Genomic DNA, 14,933 nt, shown 5'->3' on the forward strand with positions numbered 1-14,933 from the left:
TCTTAATTCTCTGTATTGCTCAAATATTAGCATTATTCATCCTCATTTATGAATGTAGGGGTTACTTACTGAAACCCTGAACTAAAATAAGGCATAGGTGCAGTATTAGAAGACTCATAGAAGGCAAGGTAGGATGTTAGGCATGCTAAATGGAAAATATAAGTGTTATAATTTTTATTTCATAAGGGAACTTGATAATAGAAAATATATTTTTTTATAAATAAAAAGTAGATGTCTGAATAAAAATACCTCTACTTGAGTTTTTTAGATTCTATAATTTTATTCTGCTATAGCTAATTCTTAACAAAACCCTCTTTCTGGTTCCACTGTATATCATTTTAATGACACTTCTGCAGTTGGTATTAAGAATACAACTTCACATTTATACATCGTTGTCCGTCACTCATTAGTTCATGCAACCACAAAAAGGTGTTATAAGAATAATTTTCATTCTGAGATAAGGAAATTATGATCTAGTATGTTTTTATATAACCTACTATTCACAATCCCATGTAGAATTCTCTCTGTTATTCAACATATGTTCTTGTTCTTCAAAATCTGCAATATCTGTAGTCTGATTCTTGGAGACTGGCTCATCACAATTGTCTAGAAGAGCTTTAGCCAGGAAGTGCCACACAGCAAGTAGTTTCCATCACAGTCTTAGCTAGTTTATTCCTGAATCCTCCCATACCTTACAGAAAGAGCAATGAGTCTTCTGTAAACCACTCCCAGGAGTGTGATGGTGAGCACTACTATTCCACACATCAGGCTGAATGCCCATCGTGGTCCCCAGTGAGCATACACTTGGCTGATGAACATAGGCCCAAGAATCCGGGCTCCACTTCCAGATGCTGTTAACCAGCCCATGTATACACCCTGTTGGGGGTGAAATGGGGGACAAGCAGATTGATATTGGGGTTTAGTTATTTAAAAGCAAAGAAATGGTATTACCAAACTACAGCAAACTAACAAGAATCGCTTTCTCCATCTTTTACTTTTAAATTAAACATAAAATGCCTCCTATAAATATAGCATTTGATATCAAGTCAGATTAAGAAAAATAAAAGGAGTGTAAAGGGAAAACTTAATGTCTGCTGAAGCCCTGGGAATAATAAAATTGATTGAAATACCTTTTAAAGCTAACACTTATTTTGTAACTGCTACATGCCAGTCACTGAGGTAGGTGCTTTACATACATCATTTGTAATGTTCATAAGTTTCGATAACAGGTGTTATCCCCGTTTAACAAAGGTAGAAACTGAAACTCAGAAAGTTTAAGTAACTTGTTCAAGAAGTTTGAAGCCATATTTGGCTGACTCCACTGTGCCATTTTACACTCTACCACAATGCCACTCCTACAACTTCTGTATCCAAAACCATAATCCACATAAACTGCCCAAGAATGTTCAGGGCAGCATTGCTTTTAATAGCCTCAAATTGGAAACAACCTAAATGTCACTGGTAGATTAAGTGAATAAACTACGGTATACTTAATAACTGGAATGCTAAGCAGCTACTTATATTTTTAAAATTTTTCCTTGCCCTGTCTTATGGTACTAATAAGCAGTTATTTACAAGAATAAAGCCTTATATAGAGACAGTAAAATCTTCTGAAAACATCTGTATACACTGACATGGAAAGAAAGCTAACATATTAAGTAAAAAAAAAAAAAAACCTATCAAGAAGCAGAAACAAGTATATATCCATGTGATATAGTCCATTTCTCCCTTTTTCTAAAAAAAGGTACAAATGTGGATATGTTTGGATATGGATAGAAAAATGTCTTCAAGCATACAAATTAAGTTAACAGTGGTTGACTTTGGTGAGGTGAAGCTAAGGGGAGCCTCCATTTTCTGTTAAATACATTTCTAAATTATTTGAATTTTGTTACAACCATTATATATTGCTTTGGTAATTAACAAGCTTTTATTCTTAATTTTGAAAAATTAAAAATATAATCTATTAGGTTAAAAACAAACCCAGAAATTATTACTGAAATGTTGTATCTACTCCTTATAACTTGAAAACAGGGGTATTCATTTTTTCTCCTCTTTGCCTTATTTCAATAGAGAAACACTAATTTCTGCTCTGAAAACGTAAAGCTATTTATTTATTTATTTATTTTTTGAGACGGAGTCTCGCTCCGTTGCCCAGGCTGGAGTGCAGTGGCGTGGTCTCTGCTCACTGCAAGCTCCACCTCCCGGGTTTATGCCATTCTCCTGTCTCAGCCTCTCAAGTAGCTGGGACTACAGGCAGGCGCCACCACGCCTGGCTAACTTTTTCTATTTTTAGTAGAGACGGGGTTTCATCATGTTAGCCAGAATGGTCTTGATCTCCTGACCTTGTGATCCGCCCACCTTGGCCTCCCAAAGTGCTAGGATTACAGGCGTGAGCCATGGTGCCCGGCCGCTATTTAATTTTTAAAGAGGAAGATAATATTTTTATTTTGTGGCCATTTAAATGACTATTATTAAAAAGAGTTACAAGTGAGCAGGCACAGTGGCTCGTACCTGTAAACCCAGCACTTTGGGAGGTCAAGGCGGGAGGATCACTTGAGCTCAGGAGTTTGAGACCAGCCTGGCCAACATGGTGAAACCCCATCGGTACAAAAATACAAAAATTAGCCAGGCCCCACGGTGCACACCTGTGGTCCCAGTTACTCGGGAGGCTGAGGCACAAGAATTGTTTGAGCCCAGGAAGCAGAGGTTGTAGTGGGCCGAGATCGCACCACTGCACTCCAGCCTGGGCGACAGAGAAAGACTGTCTCAAAAAAATTTTAAAAAGAGTCAGAAGCAAAACCTGGAAATAATCTAAATGTATAATAATAGGAAAATGATTGCAAATACACGATGGTACATACATAAAATGGAATATAATGTTTACATTAAAAATAATTCTCTAAGAGAAAATTAAATGGTATGGGAGCATAGTCACAATGCATTATTATTTTTTTAAAGCAGATTACAAAACAGTATCCATGATACTATTTTTAAAATCCTATTTTTGTGGTAAATGCACGTACACATATAAGCATAGATAAAAGACTGGAAGTAGAAATGTAATTTTGCCAAAATGTTGGTAGCAACTGTCTCATTGAAATTTTTCATTTTCCTTCTACATTGTTGCTAATTTTCTATAAAAACATGGAAAATTTATTTAAAAATTATAAAATATACATAGCTGCTGTAAACTTTTAAGACTATCGTGTTTTTAATCTCTTAGTAATTGCCTGGGGCTAGATGAAATTAAGCCTAGGTTCAAATCTGGTTATCAATTTTGGTTGCCTAACTCTAGCCTAGTCTAAGAATGAGTTTTAGAAATTTACACCTCAAAAAAAAAAAAAAAAATTACACCTCAGATTATTTTTTTCCTATGAAAATGATTTTGAGCTCCCTAATCTCTGAGTTCAAAACATCTTTGAGTTATAGCTTAGGGTACTGTTTGTAAATTTCAACATATAAATCTTGCAAACACTTTATAGAAGTTGTGGGATTTTTAAAAATTTTAAATGCTAAATATGATAAAAATCCCTCAAATCAGTCTGTGTAAAAATAGAGAATGGCAGCAAAAAATGTGAGTGCTTACAAGTATATTTTCTATAATTGCAATGTCAGGCTACCTGGCTTACCTGAGGTTTTGGTCCTAGAACTTTTGAATATAGAGTATAGGACATAAGGTTGCAGACTGGATAGCCTACTCCAATTAGCACAACTGATGTAAGGAACTGGGCCAGATGGATCACCGGGGTGTAGAGGCACCAGGCTTGTTCAATTGAGCAACCAGTTGGTCTTTCATTGTCATCTTCCATTGGAGACTTCCAAAGACCAATAATAATTTCCCCAAATGTGGTATTAGGGATTGAATTATTGTGCAAATCTGTAAAAACAAAATCATTGCAGTGCATTACTTGTTGATTTTAGATAAATAACAGAGGCTAACATTATAGAATTATGTATGGCTATACCTTCCCACTGTATTTTGGGAAATTGATTTCCCCAAGGTAACAAGATAAAGAAGCCAACCCATACAACGATGAGTCCTCCCAGTAGAATAGCACGCTCGCCAATCCTGTTAAAGAACAGAAACTCTGTAATTTTAAAATGAAACATTATAACATAGCTTCATTACTTTCATAATTTTAAAAACTAAAAATAGTATCTTGTACTTTCAATGATATATCCATTAAAAAGAATGCTAAATATAATTTTCCACTAAAAATAACCAGGACTCCTCTGAAAAATGGCTGACTTAAGGTCTGGGACACAAAAAGTAGAAGAGCTCAGATCTTTCACAGCAAAAAGCACAGAAGTTATCAGTTACTACTCGGTCGTATAAGTCTTTTTGACTCAGCCAATTTGAAGAAGCTGGCCAAAAATGTGACACTGTGAGTACTAAAACAGAATAATAATGGCAATGGATTGAAACACACAAAAGTATTATCATCTGTAGCCTGGTATAGTGGCTCACGCCTATAACCCCAGCACTTTGGGAGGCCAAAGCGGGAGGACTGCTTGATGCCAGAAGTTCAAAACCAGCCTGGGCAACATAGCAAGACCCCATCTCTACGCAAAATTTAAAAACTTAGCCGGGAGTGGTATCTGGTGCCTATAGTTCTAGCTACTCAGGAGGTTGAGGCAGGAGGATTACTTGAGCCCAGGAGGTCAAGGCTACAGTGAGCTGTGATGGCACCACTGCACTCCAGACTGGATGACAGAGCAAGACCCTGTCTCTAAAAAAAAAAAAAAAAGTGTTATAATCTATGAATTCATAGTATATTAAAATACAGTACTCTTTGGTCAGTTTCTGAGGATGTTAGGGAAACAACTCATTATTTTAAAAACCAGTTTATAAAATAATCAAGCCTTTATCCTGCTTTTCCTATACAACTGTAGCTCAGGTTAACCAAATAGTTGGTGAGATAAAGATTCTCTTTATGGTAAGTATTCTAGCAAATAAATAAAGGAATGATAGAATTAAAATACCAGAATTTTGCAATGATCCATTAATGAATTAATGGATCTATGGAATAATCAATGGCTACTTACATGTCAAGAAGAGATAAACATTATATTTCTTCTGATATAAGCACATATCCCCACCTATAAAGTATTCTTGCCAAAAAATTGAACCCAAATTTCATCAAGCTTCTAGATGCAAGTACTGGTTTTTAAGAAATACAGCAATCATGTCATCTGCAAACAGAGACAATCTAACTTCATTTCCTAATTGAATATCCTTTATTTCTTTCTCTTGCCTGATTGCCCTGGTTAGAATTCCAATACTATGTTGAATAGGAGAGATGAGAGAGGGCATCCTTGTCTTGTGCCGGTTTTCAAAGGGAATGCTTCCAGTTTTACTTTATCCAGTATGATACTGGCTGTGGGTTTGTCATAAATAGCTCTTATTATTTTGAGATACGTTCCATCAATATCAGTTTATTGAGTGTTTTTTAGCATGAAGGGTATTGAATTATATCAAAGGCCTTTTCTGCATCTATTGAGATAATCATGTGGTTTTTGTCATTGGTTCTGTTTATGAGATGGATTACATTTACTGATTTGTGTGTGTTGAACCAGCCTTGCATCCCAGGGATGAAGCAGATTTGATCATGGTGGATAAGCTTTTTGATGTGCTGCTGGATTTGGTTTACCAGTATTTTATTTTTTTTATTTTTATTTATTTATTTTTATTTTATTATTATTATTTTGAGACGGAGTCCCAGGCTGGCAGGCAGTGCTGTGACCTTGGCTCCCTGCAAGCTCCGCCTCCTGGGTTCACGCCATTTTCCTGCCTCAGCCTCCCGAGTAGCTGGGACTACAGGTGCCCACCACCACGCCTGGCTAATTTTTTTGTATTTTTAGTAGAGATGGGGTTTCACTGTGTTAGCAAGGATGGTCTCGATCTCCTGACCTTGTGATCCACCCATCTTGGTCTCCCAAAGTGCTGGGATTACAGGCGTGAGCCACCATGCCTGGCCTCGGTTTGCCAGTATTTTATCGAGGATTTTCGCATCGATGTTCATCAGGGATATTGGCCTTAAATTTTCTTTTTTTGTTGTGTCTCTGCCAGGTTTTGGTATCAGGATGATGCTGGCTTCATAAAATGAGTTAGGGAGGAGGCCCTCTTTTTCTATTGTTTGGCGTAGTTTCAGAAGGAATGGTACCAGCTCCTCTTTGTTCCTCTGGTAGAATTTGGCTGTGAATTCATCTGGTCCTGGGCTTTTTTTGGTTGGTAGGCTATTAATTACTGCCTCAATATCAGAACTTGTTATTGGTTGATTTCAGGGATTCGACTTCTTCCTGGTTTAGTCTTGGGAGGGTGTATGTGTCCAGGAATTTATCCATGTCTTCTAGATTTTCTAGTTTATTCGCCTAGAGGTGTTTATAGTATTAGAGAATACTTTGGTATTCTCTGATGGTAGTTTGTATTTCTGTGGGATAAGTGGTGCCCAAAATCTCCTTAAGCTGACAAGCAACTTCAGCAAAGTCTCAGGATACAAAATCAATGTGCAAAAATCACAAGCATTCCTATACACCAATAATAGACAAACAGAGAGTCAAATCAAGAGTGAATTGCCATTCACAATTGCTACAAAGAGAATAAAATACCTAGGAATCCAACTTACAAGGGATGTGAAGGACCTCTTCAAGGAGAACTACAAACCACTGCTCAAGGACATAAGAGAGGACACAAACAAATGGAAAAACATTCCATGCTCATGGATAGGAAGAATCAATATTGTGAAAATGGCCACACTGTCCAAAGTAATGTATAGATTCAATGCTATCCCCATCAAGCTACCATTGACTTTCTTCACAGAATTAGAAAAAAACTACTTTAAATTTCATGTGGAACCAAAACAGAGCCCATATAGCCAAGAGAATCCTAAGCAAAAAGAACAAAGCTGGAGTTATCACAATACCGGACTTCAAACTACACTACAAGGCTACAGTAACCAAAACAGCATGGTTCTTGTATCAAAACAGATATATGGACCAATGGAACAGAACAGAGGCCTCAGACATAACACCACATGTCTACAAGCATCTGATCTTTGACAAACCTGAAAAAACAAGCAACAGGGAAAGGATTCCCTATTTAATAAATGGTGTTGGGAAAACTGGCTAGCCATATGCAGAAAACTGAAACTGGGCCCCTTTTTTATACCTTATGCAAAAGTTAACTCAAGATGGATCAAAGACTTAAACATAAGACCTAAAACCATAAAAACTCTAGAAGAAAACCTAGGCAATACCATTCAGGACATAGGCATGGGCAAAGACTTCATGACTAAAACACCAAAAGCAATGGCAACAAAAACCAAAATTGATAAATGGGATCTAATTAATTAAACTAAAGAGCTTCTGCACAGCAAAATAAACTATCATCAGAGTGAACAAGCAACCTACAGAATGGGAGAAAAATTTTGCAATCTATCCATCTGACAAAGAGCTAATATCTAGAATCTACAAGGAACTTAAACAAATTTATAAGAAAAAAACAATCCCATCAAAAAGTGGGCAAAGGATATGAACAGACACTTCTCAAAAGAAGACATTTATGCAGCCAACAAACGTATGAAAAAAAGCTCATAATCACTGGTCTCTAGAGAAATGCATACCAAAATCACAATGAGATACCATCTTACACCAGTTAGAGTAGCAATCATTAAAAAGTCAGGAAACAGATGCTGGAGAGGATGTGGAGAAATAGGAACACTTTCATACTGTTGGTGGGAGTGTAAATTAGTTCAACCATTGTGGAAGACAGTGTGGTGATTCCTCAAGGATCTAGAACCAGAAATACCATTAGACCCAGCAATCCCATTACTGGGTATATACCCAAAGGATTATAAATCATTCTACTATAAAGACACATGCACATGTATGTTTATTGCAGCACTATTCACAAGAGTAAAGACTTGGAAGCAACCCAAATGCCCATCAATGACAGACTGGATAAAGAAAATGCAGCACATATATACCATGGAAAACTATGCAGCCATAAAAAAGGACGAGTTCATGTCTTTTGCAGAACATGGATGAAGCTGGAAACCATCATTCTCAGCAAACTAACACAGGAACAGAAAAACAAACACCACATTTTCTCACTCATAAGTGGGAGTTGAACAATGAGAACACATGGACACAGGGAGGGGAACATCACACACGGGGGCCTGCTGGGGGGTGGGGGCTAGGGGAGGGATAGCATTAGGAGAAATACCTAATGTAGATGATGGATTGATGGGTGCAGCAAACCACCATGTTACATTTATACTTATGTAACAAACCTGCACATTCTGCACATGTATTTCAGAACTCAAAGTATAATAAAGGCTGAGTGTGGTGGCTCATGCCTGTAATCCAGTACTGTGGGAGGCCGAGGAGGACGGATCATCTGAGGTCAGGAGGTTGAGACCATCCAAGCCAACATGGTGAAACCCTGTTTCTACTAAAAACACAAAAATTAGCTGGGTGTGGTGGCACATGCCTGTAATCCCAGCTACTCGGACTCAGGAAGCTGAGGCAGGGGAATGGCTTGAACCTGGTGGAGGTGGAGGTTGTGGTGAGCCAAGATCGCACCATTGCACTCCAGCCTGGGCAACAAGAGTAAAACTCCATCTCAAAAAAAAAAAAGGTATAATTTTAAAAAAAGAAAAAGAAATATAGCAGAAAGGAAAATGTCTTCAAAACACCAATGATGCAAACAGTAAGATCCAAAATGTGGGAAACTATAGTACAAAAATCCTGGTTTATTCAATTTGTAAGAAGAAAAGAGAAAAAAAGACAGAGATGGAGAAGAAACTTATTTATTAAAAGAGACTTAGTAAACTTAAGAGCCTAAATCTAGTGAACATACTGAGAAACAAATACAATAAAACAAAGCCAAAAAGCACTTGAGACAGTGGAGAAAATCTGAATGTTGCGTGAATATGTGATGATATTAACAAATCATTTTTTTGGATGAGATAATATTATTAACTTTGGAGACACATACTGAAATATTTGTGGAAGATATGAACTGATGCCTAGGATCAGCTTCAAAATAATCCAGGTACAGGGGAAAGAGAGTGTGGAATAGCTAGAGGTAGAGATGGAACAGGATTGTCTAAGTGCTTGTAATTGTTGAAGCTGGGTAATGAATACTGGAGATGCTCTCTAGACTTTGGTGTATGTTGGAAATTCTGCATAACAGTAAAACATAAAAACAAAACCAAAGTCTTCCAAAATACATGCATTAAAAACCAAACAACCAAACAACTAACAAAAACCCGATGACTTCCATCACCCTCAGAATACCAACAGGCTTCACGTCTTTCTAACCTGATTTATCATTTGCCTTTTCCCTCACTGTGCTCTTGTCAAACCAGCTTTCTGCTTGTTCCTTAAACATACAAAGCTCAGCCTTCTGGGGGAAGAGAGTTCCAGGCCACTGCATGGCTCTTTGCTGACTTCACTAAGGTCTCAGCTTAAATGTAACTTCGTCATATATACCTTCCTTGAGCAGTCTATCAAATACAACATCTCCCCACTTTCCAGCCCTGCCCTTGACTCCTTATTCTCTTCTCTTCTCTTCTTCTTTGTAATACTTATCACTAACTGACTTCACATTTGTGTTTATTGGCTTTCCCCCTACTGGAATACACATGCTTTGACGGTATAGTATTGGACATTCTGTAAGAATGTATATCAGCCGCACTGCTCTACTTCTGTAGCAAGATGTAATGTACTTCCTATTAACTTTGAATATAACTATGTCTATCTTATATCTTGATCCCTCTACTTGGCTCCATAAGGACAAGAATTCTCATAGAATCCCCACAGCACTGAACCTGATACACTGACTTAACATTTGTTGATTAATTTTAGAAACTTATTAAAGTACATACAGTCTCTGACTTATGAGTATTCAACTTATAATTGTTCAGCTTTACAACAGTGGGAAAGTGATACTCATTCAGTAGAAACCACACTTCAAATTTTGAATTTGGGTATTTTTCCAGACCAGCCATCTGTGGTATGATACTGTTTCATTATGCTGGACAGCAGCAGAGAGCCACAGCTCTCAGTCAGTCACATGATCACAAAGGTAAACATCTAATACCGTAATCTACAGTATACTGTATTTGGCAAATTACATGAGATATCCAACACTTTATTATAAAATACGCTTTGTGTTAGATGATTTAACCTAACTGAAAACTAATGTGAGTGTTGGAGCGTGTTTAAGGTAGGCTAAGCTAAGCTAAGCTACAATGCTCCGTAGGTTAGGTGTATTAAATGTTTTGTTTTGTTTTGTTTTTTGCTTTTTTTGAGATGGAGTTTCACTCTTGTCATCCAGGCTGGAATGCAATGGCTCACTGCAACCTCTGCCTCCCGGATTCAAGCGATTCTTGTGCCTCCACCTGCGGAGTAGCTGTGATTACAGGCACCTGCCACCATACGCGGCTAATTTTTGTAATTTTAGTTGAGATGGGGTTTCACCACATTGGCTGGGCTGGTCTCGAACTTCTGACCTCAAGTGACCTTCCCGCCTTGGCCTCCCAAAGTGCTGGGATTGCAGGCGTGAGCCACTGCACGCAGCCTGTATTTTCAACTTTGTGCTATTTTCAACTTGCAATGATCAGTTTATCAGGATGTAGCCCCACTGCAAGTTAAAGAGGATCTGTATTTCAGGAATATTTAAATAGAACTGTCTAAATTCATCAGCTAATGTTCCACCTTAGACTATATGACTGAACTTAATTTTACACAAGCATTTCCCTGAAAATATGTTCCTTACAGTTACACTTTTACAAAATGATTCTTTTTTTTTTTTTTTTTTTTGAGACGGAGTCTTGCTCTGTCGCCCAGGCTGGAGTGCAGTGGCCCGATCTCAGCTCACTGCAAGCTCCGCCTCCCGGGTTCACGCCATTCTCCTGCCTCAGCCTCCCGAGTAGCTGGGACTACAGGCGCCCGCCACCTCGCCCGGCTAGTTTTTTGTATTTTTAGTAGAGACGGGGTTTCACCGTGTTAGCCAGGATGGTCTCGATCTCCTGACCTCGTGATCCGCCCGTCTCGGCCTCCCAAAGTGCTGGGATTACAGGCTTGAGCCACCGCGCCCGGCCCAAAATGATTCTTTTAAGAGATGGGTCTTGCTCTGTCACCCAGACTGGAGTATAGTGGTACAATCACAGTTCACTACAGCCTCAAACTCCTGGGCTCAAGCAATCCTCTCGCCTCAACCTCCCAGGTAGTTGGGACTACAGGAGTGCTCCATCACACCCAGCTAATTGTGTGTGTGTGTGTGTGTGTGTCTGTGAAGAAATAGGGATCTCATTATATCATAGTGAGATAAGATCTCGCTATGTTGCCCAGGCTGGTCTCAAACTAACTCCTGGGCTGAAATGATCCTCCTGTCTTAGCCTCCTAAATTGCTTGGGTTGCAGACGTGAGCCACTATACCTGGCCAAAATTATTCTTTTATTTATTTGTATTTATTTATCTATTTTGAGATGAAGTCTCACTCTGTTGCCCAGGCTGGAGGGCAGTGGTGTGATCTCGGCTCACTGTTGCAACCTCCACCTCCCGGGCTGAAGCGATTCTCTTGCCTCAGCCTCCTGAGTAGCTGGGACTACAGGCACATGCCACCACACCCTCTATTTTTAGTATAATTTTTTTTTATTTTAGTAGAAACGTGCCACCATGCCCTGTATTTTTAGTAGAAAAATTTTTGTATTTTTAGTAAAAATGGGGTTGCACCATGTTGGCCAGACTGGTCTCGAACTCCTGACCCCAAATGATCCAGCTGCCTTGGCCTTCCAAAATGCTGGGATTACAGGCATGAGCACCAGGCCCTCAAAATGATTCTTTTAAACAGTGAATAGACATTCTCAAAATAAGACATACAAAAGGCCACTAGGTGTACAAAAAATGTTTGACATCACTAATCATCAGGGAAATGCAAATATGCAAATCAAAACCACAATTAGGTATTTTCTCAACCCAATTAAAATGGCTTTAATCAAAAAGAGGGAATGACGGATGCTGGCAAGGATGTGGAGAAACAGGAACCCTTGTATACTGTTGGTGGGAATGTAAATTAGTAAAACCACTTTGGAAAACAGTACAGATGTTCCTCAAAAAAAATTAAAATGGAACTATCATATGAACCAGCAATCCCATTAGTAGGTATATATCTAAAAGAAAGGAAATCAGTATATCAAAGACACATCTGCACTCACTCCCATGTTCATTTCAGCACTATTCACAGTCGCCAAAATATGAAACCAACCTAAGTACCCATCAATGGATGAATGGATAAATGTGGTATATATACACAGGGGAATATTGTTGAGCCATTAAAACCATGAAATCCCATCATTTTGGGTAACATAGATGGAATTAATGGTCATTATGTTAAGTGAAATAAGCCAAGCACAGAAAGACAAATTATCACATTTTCTCACTCATGTGGGAGCTAAAAAAGTGATTCTCAGGTTGGGTGCGGTGGTTCACGCCTGTAATCCCAGCACTTCAGAAGGCGGAGGCGGGCAGATCATGAGGTCAGGAGATCGAGACCATCCTAATGTGGTGAAACCCCATCTCTACTAAAAATAAAAATAAAAAAATTGTCAGGTGTGATGGCATGTGCCTGTAGTCCCAGCTACTTGGGAGGCTGAGGCGGCAGAATTGCTGGAACCCAGGAGGTAGAGGTTGCAGTAAGCTGAGATCACGCCACTGCACTCCAGCCTGGGCAACAGAGCGAGACTCCGTCATAAAAAAAAAAAATTTTAATGAATCTCATGAAGATAGAGAGTAGATTGGTGAGCCCAGGCAACACAGCAAGATCTTATCTCTACAAAAAGTTAAAAAAAAAAAAATTAGCTAGGCATTATGGCACATGCCTATAGTCCTAGTTACTCAGGAGGCTGAGACAGGAGGATTGCTTCAGCCCAGGAGTTTGAGGCTGCCATGAGCTATGATCACACCACTCCACTCCATCCTGGGCAACAGAGTGAGACACCATCTTTTACAAAAAGAAAAAAAAAGAAAAGAAAGAAAGAAAAGAGACTAGATTGGTAGTTACCAGAAGCCAGGAATAATAGTGGGAAGGAGGCAATAAACAATAGTTGGTTAATGGGTACAAATATACAGTTAGAAGAAGACCTAGTTTTCAACAGCTCAGTAGGGTGACTATAGTTAGCAATAATTTAGCGTACATGTCAAAAGCTAGAAAAGAGTAATTCAAATGTTCCTAGCATAACGAAAAGGTAAATATTTAAAGTGATGGTATCCTAATTATTTTGATTTGATCTTTATACATTATATGAATGTATCAAAGTATCACACATACCCCAAACATATGTACATCTATCATGTGTCAATTAAAAAACACTTATGCTGGACACAGTGGCTCATGCCTGTAATCCCAACACTTTGGGAGACTGAGGCAGGAGGAATGCTTGAGCCCAGGAATGAGACTAGCCTGGGCAACATAGTGAGATATTGTCTCTACAAAAAATAAAAATAAAAGAAATTAGCCAGGTATGGTGGTCATGCCTGTAGTCCCAGCTATTCAGGAGGGTGAGATGAGAGGATCACCTGAGCCCAGCAGGTCAAGGCTGCACTAAGCCATGACTGCACCACTGCATTCCAGCCTTGGCAACAGAACGAGACTTGTCTCAAAAAAAAAAGTGTTGTGTGGTCTGGGAAATGTCACAAATTTTATTTGCCATGATGGATGATTTAGAATATATATACTGTGGATAGACGTTCTAGAATAAGTTTGGTAATCTTAACCAAAATTTTCCAAACTTAACCACTGAATCTTTTTTGTTGCACAATATATATTACAATACAGAACAATGGTTTATGAAATATACTTTCAGGAAAACATAATAGACAAAAGATAAATAAGTCTCACTTTGTGAGAAATTTTGTTTTACCAAAGAAATGCTGTAGGGTATAAAAATATTATGATCTCTTAATAAATTGTAAATCTGTGTCCAAAAAAAGCTTTAGATTATTTTCCTGGTACATCCATTTGCATTGTTAGCTCTGTTTTTTGTTTTATTTTTAAAAAACAGACATAAAACCAAAAACACTTAACTTACTTTTTGGAAAGTAACTTAACTCCTACGAAAATAACAACTGCTTCAACCCCAAGAGCAGCAAGTATTATGCCATTATACAACACAGCTTGTTCTTGAGTCCAGGCATACATATCCATTGTTAATGGAGCAATGATGCTAAGAAAAACCAAAAAAAGTATTCTTATTTAAATCACAGTAACTGTTATACTTAAAGTGAAGTATAAGTTTTAAAAAAGACAGCTACACATTCAAGAATTTGCATGCCTTTTAACAATGACAACAGACTTAAGCAAAAGTTTGAACACATTTTAAGCATGTTGTTGTTACATACCTAAGTTACTAAGTCTGCCTACTCATAGTTTACTTTCTAATGTTTATTTTAATTATATAACTAATATAGCCATATTACAGAAAGTCTGAAACAAAGGAAAAGGAAACAAACCACACCAATCATAATGCCTATCATTCTAACATTACTAAATAATCACGGTTATATTTTTAATTAAATTGGTCTCTTTCAATGCAATAATGTTATATTAAGTTATCAGAATATACTGGATTTTTGAATGTATATATTTTTCTCTTTACCTCTCAATGTCTCTTCCTTTACATGACTATATCCTTCCTTGCCAAGTTTCTCTCCCTACATGTGATCTCTAGTAACTGACTACAAAATGCAATTTATATTTATTGTTTATTATTATTTTTGAGACGCCAGAGTCTCACTCTGTCACCTGGGCTGGAATGCAGTGGCATGATCTCGGCTCACTGCAACCTCCATCTCCTGGGTTCAAGTAATTCTCCTGCCTCAGCCTCCTGAGTAGCTGGGACTACAGGTGCCCACCACCATACCCAGCT

At 38.2% G+C, this 14,933-nt stretch overlaps 1 protein-coding gene across 6 annotated transcripts in view; it reads right to left on the reverse strand.

Moving 5' to 3' along the window:
• Positions 1 to 260: 260 nt before the first annotated feature.
• MFSD8 (major facilitator superfamily domain containing 8) overlaps positions 261 to 14,933 on the reverse strand; it is a 52,590-nt gene continuing 37,917 nt past the window's right edge. For 4 of the 6 annotated variants that reach the window (XM_078002235.1, XM_015139190.3, XM_015139188.3 and 1 more), the window contains 4 exons: positions 14,097 to 14,231; positions 3,966 to 4,069; positions 3,630 to 3,877; positions 261 to 876 (listed from right to left, as the gene is read on the reverse strand). In XM_078002235.1, the coding sequence (XP_077858361.1) occupies positions 670 to 876; positions 3,630 to 3,877; positions 3,966 to 4,069; positions 14,097 to 14,231 (694 nt within the window). In that variant the 3' untranslated portion in view covers positions 261 to 669. The remainder of the gene's footprint in view (positions 877 to 3,629; positions 3,878 to 3,965; positions 4,070 to 14,096; positions 14,232 to 14,933) is intronic. The other 2 variants (XR_013417292.1, XM_028848765.2) reach the window with 2 other exon arrangements.

Source organism: Macaca mulatta, chromosome 5, assembly GCF_049350105.2.
Source record: "Macaca mulatta isolate MMU2019108-1 chromosome 5, T2T-MMU8v2.0, whole genome shotgun sequence".
In the NCBI taxonomy this organism is placed as follows: Eukaryota; Metazoa; Chordata; class Mammalia; order Primates; family Cercopithecidae; genus Macaca; species Macaca mulatta.